The following is a 25,928-nucleotide window of genomic DNA, read 5'->3' on the forward strand; positions in this document are numbered from 1 at the left end:
TCATTTTACAAAAAATATGGAGTGCAAAGAACCATTCAAAATCAAACTGAAAAGTCCGACAAAATTATGTGTCAAATAAACGGGGAGTCGTGATTGGGGGCGGGAGCAAAAAAAAAACATTTTACATGCACTGTGAAAAATGAAGTGCTAATTTAGCACTTACAGTGCTTGTATTGGGACTGCACTATTTTATTGCTGATATACTCTAGTTCAAATTTAAACTAGAAAATCAACACTCGTATAGTGCAGTTACTATACAAGCACAGTGAAATTAGCACTTCATTTTTTACAGTGTGAACTTGTATACTTGTATTCGAAGTTTTGGCTGTTCCCCCATGGTGGAATCCCCCCCCCCCAAAAAAAAAAAACACACAGACACACCTAGCCGGGTATCCATTGATAAAGTATACACTTAACACTCACAAAATAACTTTAACGTCAACGAATGTTCATTTTTTTAAGTTGTGATATATATAAAAAAAAGATGCGTCAATAAAAATGATTATTTCGTAACATTCTTCCAAACTAGAGAGATGGGGTTTGAGGAACACGAAAGAAAGGGGAAAGGAAAGAAAGGTGGGATGAATTTGCTGTCAGTGTCAAAATCTATAAAAAAAAAAATTGTATATCTTTTTTTTATAAAAGGGTCCAAATTTTTGTAAGCCCGCTTCGCTCTCTGCATGGTATTTTCTATGCATCATGTTAAAGATTACAAAAAAAGTGCTTAGAATATTAAGTTTTTATAAGATCTTAATGTTGGTAAAAAAAAGTAGGTCGATTTTCTTATAGGGGAAGTTCACCGTGACAAAAAGCCGATTATTGTAAAAAAAAAAAGAGTAGAAAAAAAATATATTGCCGAAGGTTTGAGAACAATCCATCAGAGAATACAAAAGTTATAAGAATTTTAAAGGTCAAGTCTACCTCAGAAATATGTTGATTTGAATCAATAGAGAAAACTCAGACAAGCACAATGCTGAAAACTCAAAATCGAATGTAAAATAAGAAAGTTATGACATTTTAAAGTTTCGCTTATTTTTGACAAAATAGTTGTATGAACGAGCCAGTTACATCCAAACGAGAGAGTCGATGATGTCACTCACTCACTATTTCTTTTGTTTTTTATTGTTTGAATTATACAATATTTCAATTTTTACGAATTTGATGATTAGGACCTCCTTGCCTGAAGCACAAAATGTTAAAATGATTGGAATTCCACATGTATAGGGAGAAATGGAACTTCATTTCACATGACAATGACGAGAAAATCAAAATATTTCATATTTCATGTAATGAATTTACAAAAGAAATAGCGAGTGAGTGATGTCATCAGTTCCTCATTTACATACCGACCGAGATGTGCATATAACTGTTTTGTGAAATGAAGCGAAACTTTAAAATGCCATAACTTTCTTATTTTACATCCGATTTTGATGAAATTTTCAGTGTTATGCTTGTTGAATTTTTCTCTTTTGAATCAAATCAAGTTTTTGCTGGGGTGGACTTGTCCGTTAAATATTTGTTTTTTGACGTCATAATCATGTGAGGAGCATTCATACATAGGGAATGGAAAAAAATCGATGAAATGTTATTTTATCAGAAAATTGAAAATGGTTTACCTTTTGTGTATCAATAGACAAATCACTTCACATCCGATCATAAAAAAAAATCACCAGGAACCACTAAAAAATGAAATTCATATGGGGCAGCTGCTAGTTATGACGTCACAAATCCTAAATTTAAAATTTTAATAACTTTCTTAATCTTTCAACGGATTTTCCTAAAACTAGTCACCAATATTTGTTCCCGATATTTGTTTTAATTATTTTTTTCTGCTATTTTTACAACAACCTTTTCTTCAAGGTGAACTTCCCCTTTATAATGAGATCCCTATCATAATTCATGATTCCCTAAAAAGGATCTTTAAAATGTTTCTTTTTCAAGTCCAAAAATCAATAAGTTTCAGCTCTCGCTCCGTGCTCGCATTCGTTGTTAAGTTAGATACGAATCATGTTTATGAATAAAAAAAAAATTAACAGAATATTCCGCCCCAACATCTGTTGAAAAATATACACACTCGCATTGATATAGGCGGTGATTTTTGCACTTGCCACGGGCACTTCTTGTCCTAGATACGGCCCACTGCTTGCACAGGATCACCCACGAAAGCTCAAAAGCTTGATCTAGTATGTCCTCGAGATGTTTACGATAATAATATGATAAAATTATACTGTTTACATAATGAAAACGAATAAAAACAAAAATCAGAATTTACTATTAGCAATAAACAAGATGTGAAGATAATTATATGCAAGAAGAATATAAAGAAGGACAAGAAGAATAAGAATTAAGGACAAGAAGAAGAAGAAGAAGAAGAAGGATACTTGCCATTAACGTGCCGTTTGATATGATATTTTGAATTAAATTCAACCCACTCTGAAAGTTTTCGAGATACAGTGGCAAGTGTTATCAGTCATCACCATTTCTCCTGAATAAAAAAAAAGGGAACAGTAACAATTAACCCCCCCCCCCCCCTTTCAAAGAAGAGTTGTGTAGCCCCTCTTCAGTCTTCAGACGTGTGGGAGGATTTGGGGATATTTTGCCAGTGTTAGACTTATTAACCAGTAGTTTGTATATTGACGCTCTCATTGTAGCAGCTGATATCTGTGCTGATTTAAACTCACAATAGAAATAAGAGACTGGTACGAAACCCACGAATACGTCGTAGGGAAATTGCGTAGTGAAGAACCGTACCGGTGTGGCGATCTTGTCGTTTGTGGCTTCAAATCGACAACTTTATCTCCTCAAATACTACATTTTCCAAGAGTGAGTATGTATGAGATTACTAACTTTGTAACGATTGTTTATTCTGGAAAGTGATCATGTCACTTTAATACACTCAAATAGTAGTATATTGCTTTATTTAGTGATGTTCTGTACTAATGTTTTTGCTCGTGTTCTCTGGGTCTTGCGATTTATAGGCCTTACGTTACTGCATGTGTGTGTGATGGAGAAAGGCATACCGGTACACGTTGAGTGCAGAAAGACGCAGTGCGACGTCGACGGATGAATGAAAATCTGATTCTGAATCTCATGTTCACAAATGTGGCATGCTTTGGGTTTTGTGCACTTTAAGATCTTGTAGATAGGTCTAGTCTAAAGAGATCTACATGAAGTACCATTTGTATTGTTGTCTGTAGGAAAAAACAGACACATGATATTGATAGGAGAGAAAGAAAGAAAGAAAAGAAAAGCAAAGAAAGAAAAGAAAGGAAAGAAGGAAGGAAAAATAACCAAAAAATATAAATACTGGTTGATTCAAAACCACTAGCGTACCTTTTTTTTGCTTGTAATTTTTTTTCTGGTAGTACGAAATGTCTTTTATTTGTGATTAAACTTAAAGACCCCTTTTTTGTTTACTTGTCAATTTTTGGGACCTTTTTTTTCCTTATTTTTGCTTGTCAAATTTTTGGGCAGATGAAATGTCCTCCAAAATATTTGCCCCCCATTTGGAAAATCCTGGGTACTGATCAAAACCAAAGAAAGGAGAAAAAGACATTTCAAAATAATATGTCATGGTTAAAGCGCGATGCTCATAAATCATAGGACTTGTTCGGCCTGTTGTAAACTCTGATCATTGCGGTGCTATTAAACAACAACGCCCTTTTGATTAGCCTATTGTTTTGATCAATTCAACATACTTTTTATTTGATTATATGTATTCTTGTTGGAAAGTAGTATATTTTACAGATTTTTGTACTTTTTTACAAAGTCAAAGAGCAATTAAAAGAACAATGATAAAAAAAAGAGCAAAATAAGAGAACATTGCCAATGCAATGAATGTAATGGCACTGCAGGTTTTGATTGTAAACAGTACATGTAAAAGCATTGTCTTTATCATTGTCACTCTATTTTGTATTTGTATTCTAATGATTAAAACATTTATCTCCCATCAATTTCATTGGATTTGCAGACACAATCAAATCATGGCATCGTCTAACAAAGAACACTTCAGGTTATTCAAGAACAAGGCTCTGGATGCAGAAGAACTGAGGAGAAGAAGAGAAGAAGTTGGAATTCAGCTAAGGAAACAGAAGAGAGAAGAACAGGTAAGGTGTTCATCATTAGGTAGCATTTCATGAAACACTGATGTATGTTATAAGCTACTGAAATTCTGGCTTCTGATTCGCTCATAGCAAATGTGTGAAAGTGAAATCATCGACAAGTGGCTTTAATGAAATACTCCCCTTGGTGTTGAGTTATATATAGCAGCCTGTTGTTGATTTTTGCTCCCAAATGTCCCCTTGGCCAATCAGATGCAAGTATTCAGTAGCTTATAACAGTTTATTGCAGACAGTACTTCATGAAACACTCCCTTGTTCTAGTACACCCATCTCATTCTAATCTTTAATGATCATGCTCATGATGATGATGATTGTTTAGATGATAATGGCGGCAATCATACATGTAAGAATAAGAAGATGATGATGATGATGCTGCTGCTGATGATGATGATATGATGATGATGATGATGATGATGATGATGGCGGTGATGGTGATGGTGATGATGATGATTAATGATGAGATAATGGTGATAAAGATGATGTTGATGATGGTGATGGTGATGTTGGATGTTTATTTATAATGCTAATGATTTCAATGATAATTGCAATATACATAATGTTAAGAAGATGATGATGATGGCATAAAATGATAATGTGAATATGATGGTGATATTGATAAGAGTTCAAAGAAGATGATAAAGAGGAAATCATGGTGATGATGATGATGGTGGTGGTGGTGGTGATTATGATTGTGGTGATGATGATGTTGGTGGTGAAGATTAATGGTGATGATGATGAATAGTGGTGGTGGTGTGGTGATTGATGAAGATGATGATGATGAGGATAATGATGACGGCGAAGAAGATTAATACAATGATGATGATGATGGTGATTGTGAGTTTGTGACGGTTGATGAAGATGATGATGATGTTGATGATGATGGTGGTGGTGATTGTGAGTTTGTGACAATTAATGAAGATGGTGATGATGATGGTGAAGAAGAATAATACAACGATGATGATGATGATGATGTTGATTGTGATGGTTGATGATGATGATGATAATAATTTGACAAGGGATCTTGATGCTGAAAATGGTAATGGTCCAATAAACAAATTACCCAGTATTTCTGCCCAAATCAAATCCAAGTAGAGTAGAGGAAATGCTACAATTTATTTATCTATTTTCCTACATGTAAAAGTTTTAGTAAATCCCTCAATATTTTGGTTAAAAAAAGATTGACAATATGATAATTGAGAAGAATAGCAAATGGGATTGAATATAAACTTAGATTATATGGCACCTCATATTAAAAATATTATTTTGAGTTTTTTTCTTTTTTTTAGGGAGGTGCACTTTTAAAATTGGAGACAAGGTGTTTCATTTTCCACTAAACATTGAAGTCTTTTGCAAAATGGCAAACATCGTTTCTTATACTTGTAGCTGTCATTTAAATGCTGCTTATAATATTTCAAGGAACCCTTACTTTTATAATAATGGAAATGGCAACTCATAAAAGCGCACAAAATTTTGTTTGTTTGATACAATTTTGTCATGATACTAATACTACAAATATTTTATTAAAGATTGCCATCTCACAATATCGTCCACTGGACAGTGGACAATGAGTGTGCCTATTTTTGCAGATAGTCTGCAAGTACAGTAAAGATACATGTACATACTGTACATACATGTACATACTGTGCATACACCATACATGTATGTACACACTGAGCTATTTTTACTGTACAGCAGAGTTAATATTAACTAAAAAAAAAAAATGTTCTGGATATTTGCATACAGTAGTTTACTCAAACATTAGTCATAATTTTCTTATCTAGAAAATTAGTTTGTTTCAAAGAATTCCTCGCTTATCATCTCTGCTGCATATGTACAGTGCAGTTATTTTCGTTTCTTTCTTTGACCTACTTAACTGGTGTGACTGTTTGATGTTTGATTGAAATTGAATATAAAGTTTCACTTGGTGCCAGGTATTCTGTGAAAGAGGAAGTGCAATATTCCCAATTCTTTTGACTTGTTTGTATTGAGTCAATTAAACATAGCCGACTGCAGCCATATTAGGTCGCATGTCATAAGGTGGTCCAATTTCGCGAACAGGGTAAAAATGGTCAAAAATTTTATTTTTTGATATGTTATAGCTATTACCATTCTCTAAATAATGAAAAAGTTTTAAGTCTCGAATACATTTATTTTTCCTTAAAATGACTAATTAACAGCTAATTATTACACAGATGTCAATGTAAATGTGAATTTTGAAATGCTTTTTTCTCAAATTGGACCTGCTGCACATAAAATGGTGTCAAAAGTTAATACAACGTTGGATCACCCTAGTATTTTTCAGTTATAATCTTTAAACATCAATAATTAAATCTGTACCAAAAATCAAATAATTATCTATTATTATATGCATATTAATTATGATATTAATTAACAGTATTTAATTTCACATTTTTACCCCCAAAATACCTGTCACTGTATTTATATGCTTGGCAAAATGACAATATCATGGGTAGAAATGTTTGTTGCAATGATAAACAACATTTGTACTAAAAGTTAAAATTACAAATTAGATAATTAACCAAATCTCTCCGGTTTATTAATTGATTAGGCTGCAGATCAGAGCTGACATACACATGTATACCATTGCTGCATATTTTCAAAATTGTCAAATTTTTATGACATTTAGTTGTTCCCTGCTTTAAAACGCCCAGAAATATGAGGATAACAGTCATATTACATATTATAGTAAGTTGTTAATTAGGTTTAATTAATATTTTATCATTTACCACATCCACCGGCTCCGCATCCACCGGCTCCACCACCCCTGTTACTTCAAACTTAATGTGCTATAGTTTTTGTTCCTGATATTGTATTGATTTAATTCATAGTAATATATTTAGCCTATAGTTCTAGCTTCAAAATGAGATATTATTCAATAAATTTGGTCAAGATGCTGTGATGTAGCAACAATTTATCCATGGCACCATGTGGAAAATTGTTCATACGCCACCCTTTTTGCATACCCAACTTATGAAATGCGACCCTTACTGTTATCAAGTTTTTCCAGTCAAGCTTGAAATCCAATAAATCTCTCTATATACAGTGTAGTTTCCTCATCACATGATAATGTTAAACATACATGTACATAAGGTTCTACATTATTTTATTGTTCCGGGGGGTCCTAAAATGTACATGTACCTGCATTGTATTATAATGTGATAATTCACATCAAGAGGAAATATATTCTTACAGTAAGGATGATAACAAACAATTTTTGTATGGTTTTCTGTTTTCTGTTTTCACAACTATTGGTTGTGGGAATTGCTTTTATTTGTAAGTTGTTTACAATGTTAAAATCTGTAGGTACCAAATGAAATGACAATGAAATAGGACTTTTTAACATGCCAATCGTAACCTTCAGATTTCTAAAAGTCTCATGAAATAAGAAATTAAAGGCCTTTATATAAAAGCAAATAAGTGACAAAAATACATGTGTACACATTTATTTGTAAGCAGGAGGGATCATGTACAGTACATGAAAATGTAGGAGATGAAAAAGGATGGGTCATAGAGAAACCTATGATATACAGTACGTATGTGGATGAGTGCCACTGAGACAGAGGGGGGGGGGGGGGTGGTTATGGAGAGAAAAAGATATGCTTACTAATGGGTTAGCATCCATCATCGAAATCTTACACTCCGGCTGCTTCAATCTGCACTTGAAAGTGGGCTTGGGATAGAATTACACATGCCTCCACAGTGCAGTGGCTCTGACTATGAGCAATGAGCTTGGCATTGTAAAGCAGTACATCTAGCAGTGCAGTTTTAATAGAGGATAGTGACAGGATACTTCATGCAGGGCTGCTCTATGAAGAAGACGGGATGGGCATGTACAAGACACTACAAGAGAGAAAGAAAGGGATGATTGAGAGGGGCACAAGTCTAAAAGCAAATTTTTTATTTTTATTAAACGAAAACTCATCTCAAAACACTGGCACACCTGGGGGGGGGGGGCGGGGGCACTGCCGACCCGTCCCCCCCCTTATGAGAAGCACAATTAAAATTTGTGATAATTATGTTAGAACACAAAGTGTGCCTTCCCACCACCCCCCCCCCACCCCTCTTTGAAAGTGAAGTCTTTGATGAAAGAAATATCCTTGGTTTTTGGACAAGAACTTTTTTTTTTGCTTGTCAAAGACCCATGTTACATCTGAGAGATTCCCTACCTCGGGCCGGCCCGGGGCCTACCTCGGGTCGGAAAGAAATCAGATGTAAACATCCCAAACCTACCTACCGAGACCACATCCAGAGGTAGTCTCGGGTAGGTATCGGGCCGGCCCCGGTCCACCGATTCGTAGATGTAAACGCACACAAGCTTTCGAACCTATCTCGGTCCGTTCGCCAGCTGTCAAATTACGTCATAGCGCGCGCTATCCCCTCCCCAGCCCCGTCGTTCTTCGAATGTTTTTGCGGCATGCGACATGTGAATTGTGATTGATAAAGTCTTTGATTTGAGTGAAAAGAAGCATTTTAACCGTATCCTTTTCAAGTCGATCATATCTTCAACGACTGCTGGGATCATCAGCATTCTTTCAGAATCTCGGGTAACTTCAATTAGCACGCGCGAATCATTCGGAGCCTAGATCGAGAGCGCCTTTTAAAGGTGTCAGCAATCGGATGCCGCTCGAAACAGTACAGATAGGGCGATAGGGGAGGGAATGAACACTGTGATGTAAACAGACCACATTTCGGACTCGGTCCGTTCGCGAAGCTAATCCATCAATAATCCAGTCAAGGTTGCAAGTGGACTCGGTCGGGTCTCGGGTAGGAAACTTTCAGATGTAACAGGGGTCAAAGTTTCTTCTGAAAAATGTGCCCCCCCCCCTTGGAAAATCCTGGATCTGCCCCTGCCTCAAAACAAACAAACAGGGAAGGAGATTTCAAATAATGAAGTCAAGCGCGAAAGAGAAGAGACAAATCCTGGCAAATCGTTGTACATGTAAATGTATATTTTAGAAGCTAGCACTTTTGTTGAGGGGAGAAAAATGAGAGAGATTGGGGGTGGTTGCAATGATATGACAATAATTTGAAGAAAAAACAAGAGAACCAGGAAGCAGAGACTGGGAGAAGTGATATTCATAATATCAAGATGAGAGGATTAATAATATACATGTACACAGGCCACATGGTAGGAAATTACTGATATAGAGGCTAATTTTTGTGTCCACCTTTTGGTGATTGTGGAAATTTGAGGACTATTTGTTTTGTTCAAAGAGCTACTTTATAGGGGTATCAAGTATTGCATGTATACATTAAAATCCAATATTATTCTGCCATAGTTAGTAATAGACATGTATATTGCTTTACTAAATAATTGTGACTTTTTTTTGACAGATCTTGGAGCGACTCTAGAAAGAATGGTAGCCCCAAAGCATGCATTCTGGGGGAATTTTAGGGGGCGAATTTGGCCGTCATGAGGGCAAAATGGGCCTTCTCCCTCCTTTATTTCCTACACTGCATGGGAGGAAATGAACAAGATGGGTGGGGCATTCACGGAGAAATAATTTGAAGAGTGGTTTGTGCATGTACACAGCAAGAGTAAGACACCATCTCACTACGTTCCTAAAAGTAGTTTAGTGTAATGTTGTAAATCGGCTCAAAAATAAGATCGAAAATCTGATCGGCAGTTAAGCTTCTAAAATCGAAATCGAATCGAAAATCGAATCGGCGGTGTTTAAAAACAAAGGAATACATCAAAATTTTGTTCGCGGTCGCGCGCATCTTCCTGACAAAGTCAAAAAGACGAATGCATTGGAATGGAAGTCGCCAACATGCGCGATCATTTGGAACATGTTTTAAAGTGTTTTTGAGGTGCTATTAAAATAAACAGAGTAAATGTTATTAGAAAGATAAACGAAAGACGCATCTTCCCAGCAAAGGCGCAAAGGAAAATAAAATGAAAATATTTCTCATAGATCACAGGTTCATGAACGATCGGCGGGACACCTTTTTAAAGTATTATTAGTTGATAGCGATTTAGAATTATTTGAATGATCTATTGACCTCGTACGACGCATCATCTTAAAGTCGCAAGTGCAATTAAAATGTAGTAGAAGACGCAAGCACGCACGATGATTTGAAATATTTTGTTAAAATGTTTTGATATCTAAGAAGAAATATAAAAGAAAAGTTGCAAAGACAAATATATCATTGAGGTTTAGAAGATATATATCGTCATAAACGATGTAAGAGAGTAATGCAATGAACTCTGTCGATGGCGTTGATAGTACGACTTTTAAAAGTTCACGGCGGGGTCTGCTATCACCACGAGGTTGAAAATAGAATGTATATCATCCTAAACGATGTAAGAGAGTAACGCAATGAGCTCCGTCATTATCACGATCTTTAAAAGTTCACGGCGGGGTCCGCTATCACCACGAGGTTGAAAATAGAATGTATATCATCCTAAACGATGTAAGAGAGTAACGCAATGAGCTCCGTCGATAGTACGACTATTAAAAGTTCACGGCGGGGTCCGCTATCACCACGAGGTTAAAGAGAAGATTTATATGATCATAAACAATGTAAGAGAGTAGCGCAATGAGCTCCGTCATTATCACGATCTTTAAAAGTTCACGGCGGGGTCCGCTATCACCACGAGGTTGAAAATAGAATGTATATCATCCTAAACGATGTAAGAGAGTAACGCAATGAGCTCCGTCATTATCACGATCTTTAAAAGTTCACGGCGGGGTCCGCTATCACCACGAGGTTGAAAATAGAATGTATATCATCCTAAACGATGTAAGAGAGTAACGCAATGAGCTCCGTCGATAGTACGACTTTTAAAAGTTCACAGCGGCGTCCGCTATCACCACGAGGTTGAAAATAGAATGTATATCATCCTAAACGATGTAAGAGAGTAACGCAATGAGCTCCGTCGATGGCGTTGATAGTACGACTTTTAAAAGTTCACGGCGGGGTCCGCTATCACCACGAGGTTGAAAATAGAATGTATATCATCCTAAACGATGTAAGAGAGTAACGCAATGAGCTCCGTCATTATCACGATCTTTAAAAGTTCACGGCGGGGTCCGCTATCACCACGAGGTTGAAAATAGAATGTATATCATCCTAAACGATGTAAGAGAGTAACGCAATGAGCTCCGTCATTATCACGATCTTTAAAAGTTCACGGCGGGGTCCGCTATCACCACGAGGTTGAAAATAGAATGTATATCATCCTAAACAATGTAAGAGAGTAGCGCAATGAGCTCCGTCAATAGTACGACTTTTAAAAGTTCACGGCGGGGTCCGCTATCACCACGAGGTTAAAGAGAAGATTTATATGATCATAAACAATGTAAGAGAGTAGCGCAATGAGCTCCGTCATTATCACGATCTTTAAAAGTTCACGGCGGGGTCCGCTATCACCACGAGGTTGAAAATAGAATGTATATCATCCTAAACGATGTAAGAGAGTAACGCAATGAGCTCCGTCATTATCACGATCTTTAAAAGTTCACGGCGGGGTCCGCTATCACCACGAGGTTGAAAATAGAATGTATATCATCCTAAACGATGTAAGAGAGTAACGCAATGAGCTCCGTCGATAGTACGACTTTTAAAAGTTCACGGCGGCGTCCGCTATCACCACGAGGTTGAAAATAGAATGTATATCATCCTAAACGATGTAAGAGAGTAACGCAATGAGCTCCGTCAATAGTACGACTTTTAAAAGTTCACGGCGGGGTCCGCTATCACCATGAGTTGGAAGAGAAGATATCTATCCTCTTAAACATCGTCAGAGATAATACCGCGTCTTTCTCCCTGAATAATGCGACCTCTAAATAGCTAGCACCTCAAAAACAATCTTGAAATATGTTCTGAACGATCGCGCACTGTAACTAGATCTACGCCGATTTTTTATTTTCGATTTTTTCCTTCAAGGGGCATGATCGAAGATCGGCAAGTGATCGCCGATTGTGGTGAAATCGAATGGAATCGGTTGCCGATTGCAAAATCGGTTACAAGCTTAGTTTAGTGGAAACTAGTTAACGCGTAGTGAGAATGTTCGAAGCAGTCTTGGAAGCGATCTTCCAAACCAGTTCAGAAAACCACCCCGTGATATACATGTAGTTTTCAAGATCGCTTCGGCTCGGTAAACTGGTTTTAGCGCGAGTGATCATGTGGACACAACCATTCTTCGTGAAGCGATCTTTGCACATTTTGAGTGCGCTACATGACAGGTGTAGAATGCCTACTGTACGCTGCGGTTTTGAATTTCACGCGAAACATGTCACCCCACTGAGAGCGTTTCCATAGCAACAACATTGATTTACATGAAGTGATTTTGAAAAAACACTTATGTGTGATCAAGTGGGAACGCTACATGTAGCAAAGCGATCTTCCAAACCTGTTTTCCTGAATCTGTTTCCAGTAAACTAGTCTTAAAGCGTAATGAGAACGGCCTCTAAGTTTATTTTTTTTTTTTTTTGGGGGGGGGGATTGGAGGTCTATATAGAGCATCTAAACTTGCTATTGATAGGAGGGAGGAAGAGTGAGTGAGGGGTGGTGGTGGGGGGGGGCACAGTGCATAGCACTCATGAATGCATTTTCAAATGAGTGTTTCATCTGCAAATACCAGCTCTGCATCGTGTGTATTCAGCCAGTTCGTTCCTCTGAATTGTAAAAGATAGATGTAAACGCATGAATGAAATTTGCATGAAGGAAAACCAGGGAGGTGGAATTATACACTTTCAGGCCCTGGCACTAAATTTAGACAGCAATAGGCTTTACATGTAGGCCTATATGTACTCAACATTGTACAAGATGTTGTGCATGAGACTCATTATGACAAGATCATTTCTCTAGATGCAAATGATGCTTGGATGAAGGTGAAATATTAAAAAAAAATGTTTAAAAAAATCCAGGTACTTGTATACATGCTGTACAATGTAGAATGTGTTTTTTTTATTCTTGAACATTTTGTGGTATACTGTAATGCTCTGGATTCTGTAGTATTTCATTGGCATGCACATTTAGTATCTGGTGATGTGCATGTACATTGGGGACCAGATACACCCGTACATATACATGTACATGTACATGTATGTACAACAAGGAGTAAATTATTGGCAGTCACTTTTTGACTTTTTGTGCAGTATAATTTTCATTACACACTTTAGGCCTAAATGTCATTTGGAGGTACAATGTAAACCATATTTATGTGTACATATCATGTACATGTATACTGTCTCTACCATGCTATGTACAGTGTTACATCCACATCACATAGAGCTCAGAAGATATAGGCTAGCATTATGTACAATGTATTATTTGTTCTCTTAAAATCCCCAGCGTACCTTGCTCTTTAGTACTGAATAGTGCAAACCCAAGTCTGCTTGCATTTTAAAGGTCATATTTTCACCACGAAATGATGATGGCATTGCAAATATGACATGGTAATTAGTCATGAATTGGGATCTGGTTTTGATTTTTAAGCGCCAGAAGGACGTTGTTAGAAGGGGGTGTCCTGTAGATTATCCAGTGAGTCAAGATTGATCAGCTCTGTGTGGATTTGTGTACAAGCGAGGCTCTGGTGATGCGTGATTGACGATATCTTGACGTCATCTGTCCCGAGAGTTGAGTGAAGAACATCCTCTGTTTGACATGGGAAGTTGGGGGCAGAGGAAACTGAATGAAATGCAGTATGCCTACATGAAGGAGAAATATTTAATGACGTCTCCAGCCTCGCCCTACCTGCCTGTCCCAGTCAGTCTTCCTGTATTAAACACAAACTTAATGTTGATTCTTCAAACTTTATCTTATTCACAGGCTTTAACAAAAAAATCATTAAAATCGTAAAATTTATGAAAGTCTAGACCTACATGTATTTGTATTCTTGTTGGGGAAAATAATTCATGTATCATTTTTTAATATCTTTCTACATGATGATGATAATGAAGTCCAAGCTCAATTGTGGTTGATGGTGATAATGATGATGATGATAATGATGTCCAAGCTCAGTTGTTGATGATGGTGAGGATGATGATGGTGATGAGGATGATGATGCTGTTCGATGATCTTTTTAAGATGATTGGTGATGTGTTGATGTTGATAATGTTGTTGGAAATGATGAGGTGTTTTTTTTAATGATGATGATCATTGATTTGAATAATTTTGAATTCTAATTTGTCATGAAGTATTGATTACCAAGTAGAGACATTTCTTGTGAGGGCTTAAATTATGCCTTGCCTGAAACAAAGTAACTATTTTGTCAATTCTCACCCTTTTTATACAGCTTTTTAAGAGGAGAAATGTAGATGTTGTCTTAGAACCACCTGACATCACTGTCCAAGATAACTACATCACATCATCTCAGGTAAGTGATAATAAATATGAATGATTATATTTTAAAAATATCTTTCCGAAGGCAAAAGCAAATTATGTTGTAATTTGTCTATCAAATGCAAGATGGTGTTTTACATTTCACTGATCATTCAAGATAACAGATTTGATCTATAATGGCACAATGAGCATTACTTGGAGTACTCTGTGTGATAACACACAAAATGAAATAATATTGCAGTGTGAACTATCTGGTAGATTGTGTTTTTGTCTCACCTGCGAAGCAAAGTGAGACTATAGGCGCCGCTTTTCCGACGGCGGCGGCGGCGTCAACATCAAATCTTAACCTGAGGTTAAGTTTTTGAAATGACATCATAACTTACAAAGTATATGGACCTAGTTAATAAAACTTGGCCATAAGGTTAATCAAGTATTACTGAACATCCTATTAGAGTTTCATGTCACATGACCAAGGTCAAAGGTCATTTAGGGTCAATGAACTTAGACCATGTTGGAGGAATCAACATCGATATCTTAACCTGAGGTTAAGTTTTTGAAATGTCATCATAACTTAGAAAATATATGGACCTAGTTCATGAAACTTGGACATAAGGTTAATCAAGTATCACTGAACATCCTGCATGAGTTTCACGTCACATGACCAAGGTCAAAGGTCATTTAGGGTCAATGAACTTTGGCCGAATTGGGGATATCTGTTGAATTCCCATCATAACTTTGAAAGTTTATGGATCTGATTCATGAAACTTGGACATAATAGTAATCAAGCATCACTGAAAATTTTGTGCAAGTTTCAGGTCTCATGATCAAGGTCAAAGGTCATTTAGGGTCAATGAACTTTGGCCGAATCGGGGGTATCTGTTGAATTACCATCATAACTTTGAAAGTTTATTGGTCTAGTTCATTAAACTTAGACATTAGAGTAATCAAGTATCACTGAACATCCTGTGCGTGTTTCAGGTCACATGTCCAAGGTCAAAGGTCAATGAACTTTGGCCGAATTGGGTGTATCTGTTGAATTACCATCATAACTTTGAAAGTTTATGGATCTGATTCATGAAACTTGTACATAAGAGTAATCAAGTATCACTGAACATCCTGTTCCAGTTTCAGGTCACATGATCAAGGTCAAAGGTCATGTAAGGTCAATGAACTTTGGCCATGTTGGGGTTTTTTGTTGAATAACCATCATATCTCTGTAAGTTTATTGGTCTAGTTCATAAAAAGAGGACATACATGTAAGAGTAACCATGTATCACTGAACATCTTGTGCGAGTTAGAGTAGTATTCAAAGTCAGCACTGCTGCTATATTGAACCGCGTGATGCAGGTGAGACGGCCAGAGGCATTCCACTTGTTAAAAGATACTTATTATTACCACTGTACATAAAAATTCGCTTTCACCTTTTAGTTTGCTCCACAACAATTGGTAAATTTATTAACAGAGAGTAGGGGAAACATCAGTTTTTCACAATAGTTTTTTTGTATCATGATGTTGGTGATGATTGATGATGATGATGATGATGATGATAATGATGATGTAGATGATGATGATGATGATGATGATGATGATGATGATGATGATGATGATTGATGATGATTGATGATGATGATGATGATGAATGATGGTGAAAAAGAATGCTAGTCATGGTCATAACTGCATTTAAATTTCCTGCATCACCACATCCAACAAAAAATATCAGAATGTTATATATTCCTCAAGCTCTGTAGAACACATAATGTGCTAAATGTTAAGTATACCTAATAGCTGCCAAGGTTGTAACCTCTTTCCTCAAGCAAAACCGTTCATTGCCCTGTGGAAGAATCACTAATTGTGAATACCTCTGAGAAATAGAGCGGTACATTAGCGTTATCCACCGAGGACAGTCAATATACATGTAGACTTTGAATTATTCTAGAATTTTAGTTACCCTAGTTTTGGTAGGAAAATCAATAGAAAAGAGGTTAATTAATCTTAAAATATGCAGAGTAAGCTCGCACCACATCTTGGTGCCAAAAGCATGTATTTTTGCACATACATTTTACTTTACTTTAATACACATGTATACCATTACCATCAATGTACATGTATGTACAATACAATCAGTAGTTGATATGATAGAGCATTAGAGCTATAGGCAAATAATCATTTATCAAGAGCGTTGGGCAAATCAACAATTTATCAACCAGAATCTCCATTGACCAATCAGACATGTGGAATATAATGTTGTTTTTGTTATTTAATATTAAACAGGTCTCTGTTCTACCCCCCTGTTATATTTTTCAGCTATATGATTAAAATTTAATTCCAAGAACAACATATAGGCCTACGCCTGTACAATCTTACACTGCATATGCATGTCATAATTTTTCCTCCAGGTTTTTTGGTGGGAGTTTCCTTAATGTTGGTGAACTTTATACATGTACATGACATTTCCTGTGCACATTCAAATCTTCCGTCCCTCCTCACTGTACATGTGTCTGGAAGCACTGATTCATGTAATATAATTTGTGTAATGTATATTGGTGTGCACACCCGGAGGCTGATCCTCCCACGCAATTTTCACATTTCTAATTTGTTAGCATTTGAGTGGGTGCCTTGAGGAAGTTTAACTATGAACTATACATGTAGATATTGAACCTTGGGGGAAAGTTGGTTTGATGGTATTTTTGTTGGCATTGGCAATGGATTCGTGTGGGAGGGAGGAAGAGATTTGAGAGAGATAGCGGGCATACATGTCGGGGATTTAGAAGTGTTTCAACCTATTGAAAACATCCTATCATACATGTATGCATGCAATAATTCTTTATGAACAATTCTGAGGGCATCGTGGTCTAGTGGGTAGGACTCTTGTTTTTCAAGCTGAGGGACGTGGGTTCGGTTCCCGACAGTGGTGTGCTTTCCTTCAGCATGAAATTCACCCACATTGTGATGCACTCAACATAGGTGAGGTGAATGATTACCAGGTATATGTTGGAAGAAATTCCTCACATACTTGAGTGCCTGTAGACAGCAAGTTTAAAGCTTGGGTAATTTAATGAAATGCTCAGTTGAGAACATACATGTATACTGTAGAAATTGTGCAGTATACTGTACAATCATTATTTTTCTCATATCTTCTCTCAGAATTCAGTCACCCAGGACATGGTTGAAAGAGTAATGTCGGATGACCCTGAGGCTCAACTTAATGCTACACAAAGGTTTAGGAAACTGCTATCAAAAGGTAATTACTTTTTTATAAGTATTTTTTCAAAGAATCTGGGGCTTTTTGTTATTTTTTTAATGTACACTGTATAAATCTACTTATTGCATTAAATCTGGAGAGAAAATTGAAAAAAAAACAATCTTACATTTGTTTCCCCATAGGATAAGGTAATGAAAAATAAACATCTGAATAGACCAATAGATCGATTCATGAATGAGTGACTGGTTAAATTAATGAAGGAATAGATTATACACATATTAATGGATTAATAAAAAAATAAATGAATGAAATTGAAAAAAATGGAAATGTTGCAATGTGTATTGCAAATGTGACATTTAGAGTGTTTGCCGCTCTCGTATACTATCAGTATCATGCTGCCAAATGAACACTTGGCAAATCATTGCATGAATAGCTATTAATTTATATTTAGTGCTGACTGATTTATATTCAAGGCTTTAATTTCAAGGACTGAGTTATGTACTGTCAGCCCCCTTTTACATGTAAGATTAGATCAATAGAACTTAAAAACCGTAAAAAAAAGTCTCTTGCTCCTGCTCAGCATTTTTTTATGTTGATGTACTGTATGCCAGGGCTAATGATTTTGTATTATTTTTATTTTCGGCAACTTTCCAAATAATATATTAAAAAGGGCCTATCTATGATGAATGAACTACTGTACATGTCTATTTATATATTTGTGTTTCATTTGAAAAAATAATACATCTAGTTAAGTCTTGCATCTTGATAATCGTCCTTCTCCTTGAATAAAATAAATTTTGACTCTTCTGTCTTTAATTTGATATTCCATTCATTTATTTTTCATTTCATCAGTTTAATACTCTTTGGGCTAAAAAACATATATCTGTAATAGATCCCCCAACACACAAGTAAATGCTATTATAAAAGTAGTCTGATTAAAAACACAAGTCTTGACATGTTGGCATCTTAATGGCCTTTGACCTTTATACAGAGCCTAACCCACCAATCGATGAAGTCATTCAGATGGGTGTTGTTCCAAGGTTTGTTCAATTCCTCCAGGCTGAAACCAATAGTGTCCTCCAGGTAAGCAATGTGTTTAAATATAAAATATACTTAAATAAATATTTAAGTGTGTCTTAAAGTCATGCTACATAAACCCTCTTTTAACTGGGCTATTTCAGACCAAGATATAATTATATATTTGTATTAATTAATTATGCAAATAAGCATATGAAATTTGCCCTAAATTCAGTTTTTGTGTATGTTTTTGATTTTTTAAAACTCACTTTATTTACATCTAGCTAGTAGAATGCTAATTTGTGGTTAGAGTATAATTGTTTACATTTTAACAAATGTCTACAAAAAATTGCCAAAATATAATTAGTTTCTTATGCATTTTATTGTGTTTAAAATTATCATGTATTTTTTTATTTTTTTTTCCGCTGAACTTTGTCAGGGACCCTTTTGCGATAAAAAATAAAATGAAATAAATCCATTTAAACTTACAAAAGTAAAAATAATAGGATTGGACAGGAAAAAATGCTGAGCAGGATTCCTCTTAAAGCGAAAGCCAGACTTTCTTAAGATACCTTTCACCAAGGCTCAGGATGGAGGATGCACTGACTCGTGCAAAGTGGAGAGAGGGGCAAGGGTGATCTGTGGTTTTGTTCCAGTTGAAGATGGATGCTGCATTCTTCCTCCTTCAACTAATACCGTATATCCATGTCAATCTATGGCTTCCTGATTGACTGACTCACCGTGGGGTTGCCAAAATCACAAATGCATATTAACTTGGAGCATTGTGGCCCAGTGGATTAGTCTTCTGACTTTGAAACAGAAGGTTGTGGGTTCGTATCACAGCCATGGCGTACTTTCCTTCAGCAAGAAATTAATCCACATTGTGCTGCACTCAACCCAGGTGAGGTGAATGGGTTCCAGGTAGGAAGAAATTCCTTGAATGCTGGAGCGCTTAGGTAGCCTAGCTAAGCTGGAAGTCTTTTGGAAGCACGTAGAGACTTTGTTCATAATGTATCATGCGCTCTGCAAAACTGAATATTATTATTATTAATTTCTTTCATGTATCCTCAATATGGTGTCTTCTGTAATGCATTGCCTATTATTTGTTAAATTATTATTGCTTTTATTTGTTTTTATTAGTTTGAAGCTGCATGGGTGCTGACAAACATCGCATCTGGTACCACCGCCCAGACGGGAACTGTTATAGATGCAGGTGCTGTACCAATCTTTATACAACTGCTTCAGTCTCAATACGATGATGTCCAGGAACAGGTGAGGGCTATTCTGCCCAACTTTGGCAAAAGGAAGCAAGTGACACATCAGTCAAATTTGAGTTATTGTTGTTTCTGAAACACCCTTTGTATGGTGCTCGATCAGGCAAAATTTGAGAAGAAATGATCATTCTATGGAAAGATATTGAAGAAAATGTACTGTTAAATTGCATTAACGCCTGTGTAAATGAGGAGCGAACATTGCTCATTTTCAACAAATTATACTTCTTAACTTGCTTCCTTTTGCCAAAGTACGGCAGTATTGTGTGTGTTTGTGTTTGAATTAGTTGTATCCATTTGGTATACAAGCCATTTGATCTAATTACCATTTGATCGAATCATTCTTTATTCACTACCAATCTTGTCTGTAGTGGTTATCCTATAAGTTGTTCATTTAGTATTAAAAAATCTGTGGGCTTTTGTGGGCACGGGAAAAGCAGTAGTTTTGATTTTCTAATAATCCATCCATTGTTTTTGCTTTTTGTAATGATCCACCTATCCTGCATGTTTAGTCCTGAATGGCAGTGTATAAGCTGAAAAAAGGTGGCAGATTGCAGCGTGGATTGGTGGTGTTTTGGTGGGTGGGTGAGTAGTGGTTTTGCTCAAATAGAACAGTCACATCCTGTCATCAATTGATCCACCAGGATCTCATCCAGAAGAGGATCTATTGTTCTAAAAAGTCTGCTATTTATGCTGGTAATCCATCTGTTATTCATGGCTGCAGCTGTCCATCACCTCCAAAACCACTTCTTTTTCCTTGCTATACCACACAAAGCTGTAAGATTTTTATATACCAAATGAACACTTTTTAACAGTTATACCACTGTAGATATGGATGGTAGTGTATTGTTCAGGTTACATTGCATTGTGTATTCCCTCTACATGTAGATGTACATGACATGATATGTGTCTATACAGACATGTTCCAGACAGTGATCATGTTGAAATATTTATTATAACAGTTTTGTTCTCTCTTTCCCTCTCTCTCTCACTCTCATGTAGGCTGTATGGGCTCTAGGTAACATTGCAGGAGACAGTGCAGAATGTAGAGACCGTGTCCTGAACTGCGGTATCCTCATCCATCTACTAGCGTAAGTATCTCATTACATAATGCAAGGCTCCACACTAACTTTTTTTCTTGGTGGCCCAGAAAGCAAATTTGGTGGCCCTAAAACAATACAAAACATTTCAGTTCATCAAAACTTTGGTAGCCCGACTTGGCCACCAATTGTGGGCTTTTACAGAATTTTGGTGGCCCGACTCTCATTTTTGGTTGCCCCGGGCCACTGCTAATGTCGAGCCCTGCACAATGAAATTCAGGAAATGTTCAATTTACTGCATTTAAATCAAAGATTAAGATAGGTACAGATTTTCCTTTATTCCAGTTCAATCTCAATATTTGGCCCTTTTCATAAAGAGTTACAACTACCAAAACTTTGATTTCGATTGGCTGCTGAGCCCTGTTACCATAGAAGTTGCCAACTAAGTTACAACTTACAGTTATAAGTCTTTTATGAAAAGAAAAATGAAAATCCATATTTCATTGTTCGAAATAGACATGAAATGAAATACTCCAAAAATTTGCTTTGCTCAATTGATCGTGGGCCCGGTAGCCTCTTTTTTTTTAATAGATTTGTTTTTTTATTTGGTATTGTTTTGTTTTTAGCAGGTTCCTTGTCCATTAAAAGTGATGGGGTTATGAGTGGGAAAGAGGAATTTAAATGGAACAGGCCTATTTGCAATTTATTAGAAATAGAAGAATGGATGAAACTGTTCACTATCCCATTTAGCCTTTCAGGTCATGATGTTGGTTATCATCTGATGATATCTGTTTCCCCTTTTGTCCTCTTCCAGGGTACTTTCAAAATCCAATAGGCTTTCAATGACTAGGAATGCTGTATGGGCCCTGTCCAACCTGTGCAGAGGAAAGAGCCCCCCTCCAGATTTCAAACAAGTAAGTCTAAACAGTGATTCCAAGTTCAGTGCTAATGTTGAGATCAGGGGCCCGTCTTTCAAAGAGTTACGATCGATCCAGTCAATCGTAACTCTATAGAAATCCATCAGTGTCATAAATCTTTCTCCAGGAAGTTTGCACTATGTCCTTTGTATTAAACGAAGAGAAGCACAGTGAATTTTTAAGAAAACAATGCATGAATATACATCATAGCTAGAAAATATTTTGAACAAACATCCATAATACTTGTTGACGTTGCTGGCCGTCCATAGTTGAATTGATCGGATCAATCGCAACTCTTTGTAAGATGGGGCCCTGTTCTTGGTTTAAAACTTTAAAAAAAATTATATCCCTCGTAAGTGGTTGCTGGAGGCATTCTGTTTTAGGGGCCTTCCATCTGCCCGTTCTTTCTCGTAATAACTATAGAACTCTTTGATGGATCAACTTCAAACTTGGGTATATGGATACATATAAGAGTGGTTTATTATTAGTTTTAGGTGATCATGAGGTCGAAGGTCACAGAGGTCATATATCAGAAAACATCTTGTTCTTGCAATAGAACAAGACAGAACAATACAAATTAATAGATCAACTTCTCTCGTATGCATATAGGAAGGATTATGATGTGATTCTATTTGGGTTCATGAGGTCAAAGGTCACATTGGTCATTACATAAATTGTAACATATTAACATATCGTTCTTAAAACAACTGAAGAACTGTTTGAGCAACCATCTTCAATCTTGGTTAATGAATCTTGGTTAGTGTGGAGCGTTGTGGCCCAGGGGATAAGTCTTCTGACTTTGAAACAGAGGGTCGTTGGTTCGAATCCCAGCAAGAAATTTATCCACATTGTGCTGCACTCGACCCAGGTGAGGTGAATGGGTGCCCGGCAGGATTAATTTCCTTGAATGCATGAGCGCTGAAAGGCAGCTCGAGCTAAAGCCGGGTAATAATAATAATAACAACGCGCCTCGGAATAGAATATTTCTAGATAGTTGGCGCTATATAAATGCCTTTTATTATTATTATTTATTAATGCATATCGGGGTCCTGTTTCATTAAGACTTGTTATGATAACAAATTTACGATCAGCCAATCAGATTGAAAGATTTGAGAAGCTTATGTTTGTTGCAAATTTGTTACTATAACATGGGCCCAAATTTGATTTTGAGGGGGACAGCGTCAAAGGTCAGAGCTCTTAGAGGTCATAGATAGATAGATAGATAGATAGATAGACAGATGATTTATTTAAATAAATATATAAATAAGTGCACAAATCTCCATGCATCGTAGTTTGACAACTAAATTGTGCATTGGATTACAAAAGTATTTGAAATTGTTAGAAATTATTTGTGACAATGTTGACTGTGCCCAATCAGAAATCCATCTACATGTAGTTTTATGATCCTTTTCTATCTTACCTTTCATGCTGTCTATTTTCAGGTATCCCCATGTCTACCAGTGTTATCCCGTCTACTGTTCAGTAGTGATCAAGACGTTCTAGCCGACGCCTGTTGGGCACTCTCCTATCTATCAGATGGACCTAATGAGAAGATCCAGGCTGTAATTGATAGCGGGGTTTGCCGCAGACTTGTAGAACTACTCATGTAAGTTAGACCAAGAGGCTTGTAGCAGTTTCTTAAAAATTGAACCTTTGCTAGCATCTTTAATAATACCATTACCAAGCAGTCAGCAAATGGCAAGTTAACAAAAACAAATCAATAAATTACAGATATATATATATTTCTGCTGTCTGGCTACTGCAAAAAACAAAAATTAACTCAGTTTTTTTTTTCCTTTCCTCAAGATTTTTAAATTGAAAAGTAACAAATACCTAATGCGAGGAAGTTGATTTATGACAAGTTGTATATATTTCTCAACTCTCGCATATTTTGCATATGCTAGGTTTGGTGAACATTATTATGTATTTTAAAAGAAATATTGATACCAAGTTATATTTTTTTTGTAGATTGAATTAGAATATTAGTAACATAGCTATACATCTTTTTTTTTCAGGAAAACAATGCATAGATTATTATGTGTCACCTTGAAATGGAATGAATAAATGGATGAAATTACACATAGACAAGGCATTAAGATATGTGTCCCATTGTGGCACCTTGAATTCAAATTCTGTGTGCAGTCATGCATCACTCGATGCATGTGAACACCTTGAGAAACATCTCTGGATGCCCTGTCACTTTCAGATAAAATACCATATTATTGGCTTGGCCCGTATTCTGAAGTCGGGTTCAACTTAAACTGTGGTCTAACTCTGTGCTAAAATTATGGGAAGCCAAAAATGTCAGAATTTTGTTTACATGGTATCTCTCTTATGTTCACTTTTTTTTTTTGGTTCTAATTCTTGACTGGAGAAGACACTATCTTATTTACCCTCCCTAGGATTTGAGAGCAAAATGAGCCAATACATTGAACCTTTAACATAAGAGATTTATGCCACAAGTGGCTGTCCATAGTTAAACCAGAGTTTAATTTGAACCTGGCTTGATGTTTTGATTGGGCCCTGTTGCAGGCATTCTTCCAATAGTGTGGTCTCAGCTGCCCTGAGAGCTGTAGGTAATATAGTCACCGGTGACGATGTCCAAACACAGGTCAGTATATCAATTGTTATTCTGTCATTGTATCTGGGCCCCGTCTTACAAAGACTTGCAATTGATCTGACCAACCACAACTATGGAAATCAGAAATGATGTATACTCATGCTCTCTCTTGCTCTTAATTAATCCCTCCACTATCCGACCTTCATTTTTGAGGAGCGCGATCGCGCCGACGCTCCTACCGCGCTCCTTACAAAAAAATAAGGAGAGCAAAAAATCACCTCGGTAAATATTGCAGTCCCATGTAGTCCCATATGTAGATTTTCATGGCAACACCATGGAAGTCTACATGTGGGACTACAATATTTACCGAGGTGAGTTCAAATCAGTCGGGAAAGTGGTGAATATTCTTCATTTTTTTTTTTTTTTGGAGCGTGTACGACATCTTGTAAACGTATTGACGTGACCCAGGCCTAGTTTCACCATAGATTAATTAATAGCTAACACAGCTATTGCATATATACAATGTTAAGAAAAATCTACAATAAATCAAACATGTATTGTAATGAATTGATTTGAGCTCCTCACGGAGAGCGATTCTGAGGAGCTCAATTGAGCTCCTAAAAAAAATAAGGAGAGCGATTTATTGAGCTTCACGAAATTATAAACGTGAAGGACTGCACTATATTGGAGATTCCTTGGGTGATTTCAAGTTTGGTGTTCGGTGTAGGTGTTGAGAGCATGAAAATACTGCTGAACTGAGCTCTAACACGTAGGCTCTGGGCTGCTGATCATCTCCAATTTACGCAAGAACCTCTAGACGACTACAGTGAAATTGGGGATAATTTACAGTAAAATTCCATCGTACAGAATACAAAAGGCTAAGATTACTTCAAGAACCCGAGAATGAATATTGTCCATTGAAATGTATAAGGCTCTAATGATTTACACTCATCTGTAAAAATCATAATTTTACAGGGATGTTTCGTCCTGTTTGCCGCCTGTACATGGCTTCAAATTACCAACACCAACACTGAACTTAAAATCATGATTTTTCCCAATCCCTGGTTGTTTTTTTTTAATCCCTGGGGGCTGGTGAACCATGGGGAAATTACACGTAGGTCTTCAGCACCAGCTGTGATGATCGGTTCAGCGGATGACTTTCAACACCAACACTCAACACGATCTGCCGGAAATACGTCATATTTTCCGAGGTCAATCCCAACACCAGCATCATTTCAAGTACGGTGTTAGTGCTGTCACAACACCAGATTTCAGCACCATACTTGAAATTACCCCCTTGAGTCCACGTAAAACAGATTGGCTCAGTGTGCTTAATCGTACAGGTTTGGGTGCTTAGAACATTATCACAGCAGCATACATCGTTTTAATAGAGAAAAAAAAAACACTCATCGTTGTCTTGAAATCCAGTGTGCTCCTCTTTGTTTTATAAAAGACATTATGCAAATTTCAGGTAGGAAAAATTATGACA

General features: G+C 36.6%; 1 protein-coding gene across 1 annotated transcript in view; it reads left to right on the forward strand.

The window, feature by feature from the left end:
• The first annotated feature begins 2,704 nt into the window (after positions 1 to 2,704).
• The window catches only part of LOC121414067 (importin subunit alpha-7-like), a 28,778-nt gene continuing 5,554 nt past the window's right edge, over positions 2,705 to 25,928 (forward strand). Inside the window, exons 1-10 of the mRNA XM_041607122.1 lie at positions 2,705 to 2,823; positions 3,971 to 4,106; positions 14,386 to 14,466; positions 17,577 to 17,673; positions 18,626 to 18,717; positions 19,792 to 19,923; positions 20,925 to 21,013; positions 21,777 to 21,876; positions 23,322 to 23,485; positions 24,412 to 24,490. Coding sequence (XP_041463056.1) covers positions 3,984 to 4,106; positions 14,386 to 14,466; positions 17,577 to 17,673; positions 18,626 to 18,717; positions 19,792 to 19,923; positions 20,925 to 21,013; positions 21,777 to 21,876; positions 23,322 to 23,485; positions 24,412 to 24,490 — 957 coding nt within the window. The 5' untranslated portion in view covers positions 2,705 to 2,823; positions 3,971 to 3,983. The remainder of the gene's footprint in view (positions 2,824 to 3,970; positions 4,107 to 14,385; positions 14,467 to 17,576; positions 17,674 to 18,625; positions 18,718 to 19,791; positions 19,924 to 20,924; positions 21,014 to 21,776; positions 21,877 to 23,321; positions 23,486 to 24,411; positions 24,491 to 25,928) is intronic.

Source organism: Lytechinus variegatus, chromosome 4 (genome assembly GCF_018143015.1).
Source record: "Lytechinus variegatus isolate NC3 chromosome 4, Lvar_3.0, whole genome shotgun sequence".
NCBI lineage: Eukaryota > Metazoa > Echinodermata > Echinoidea > Temnopleuroida > Toxopneustidae > Lytechinus > Lytechinus variegatus.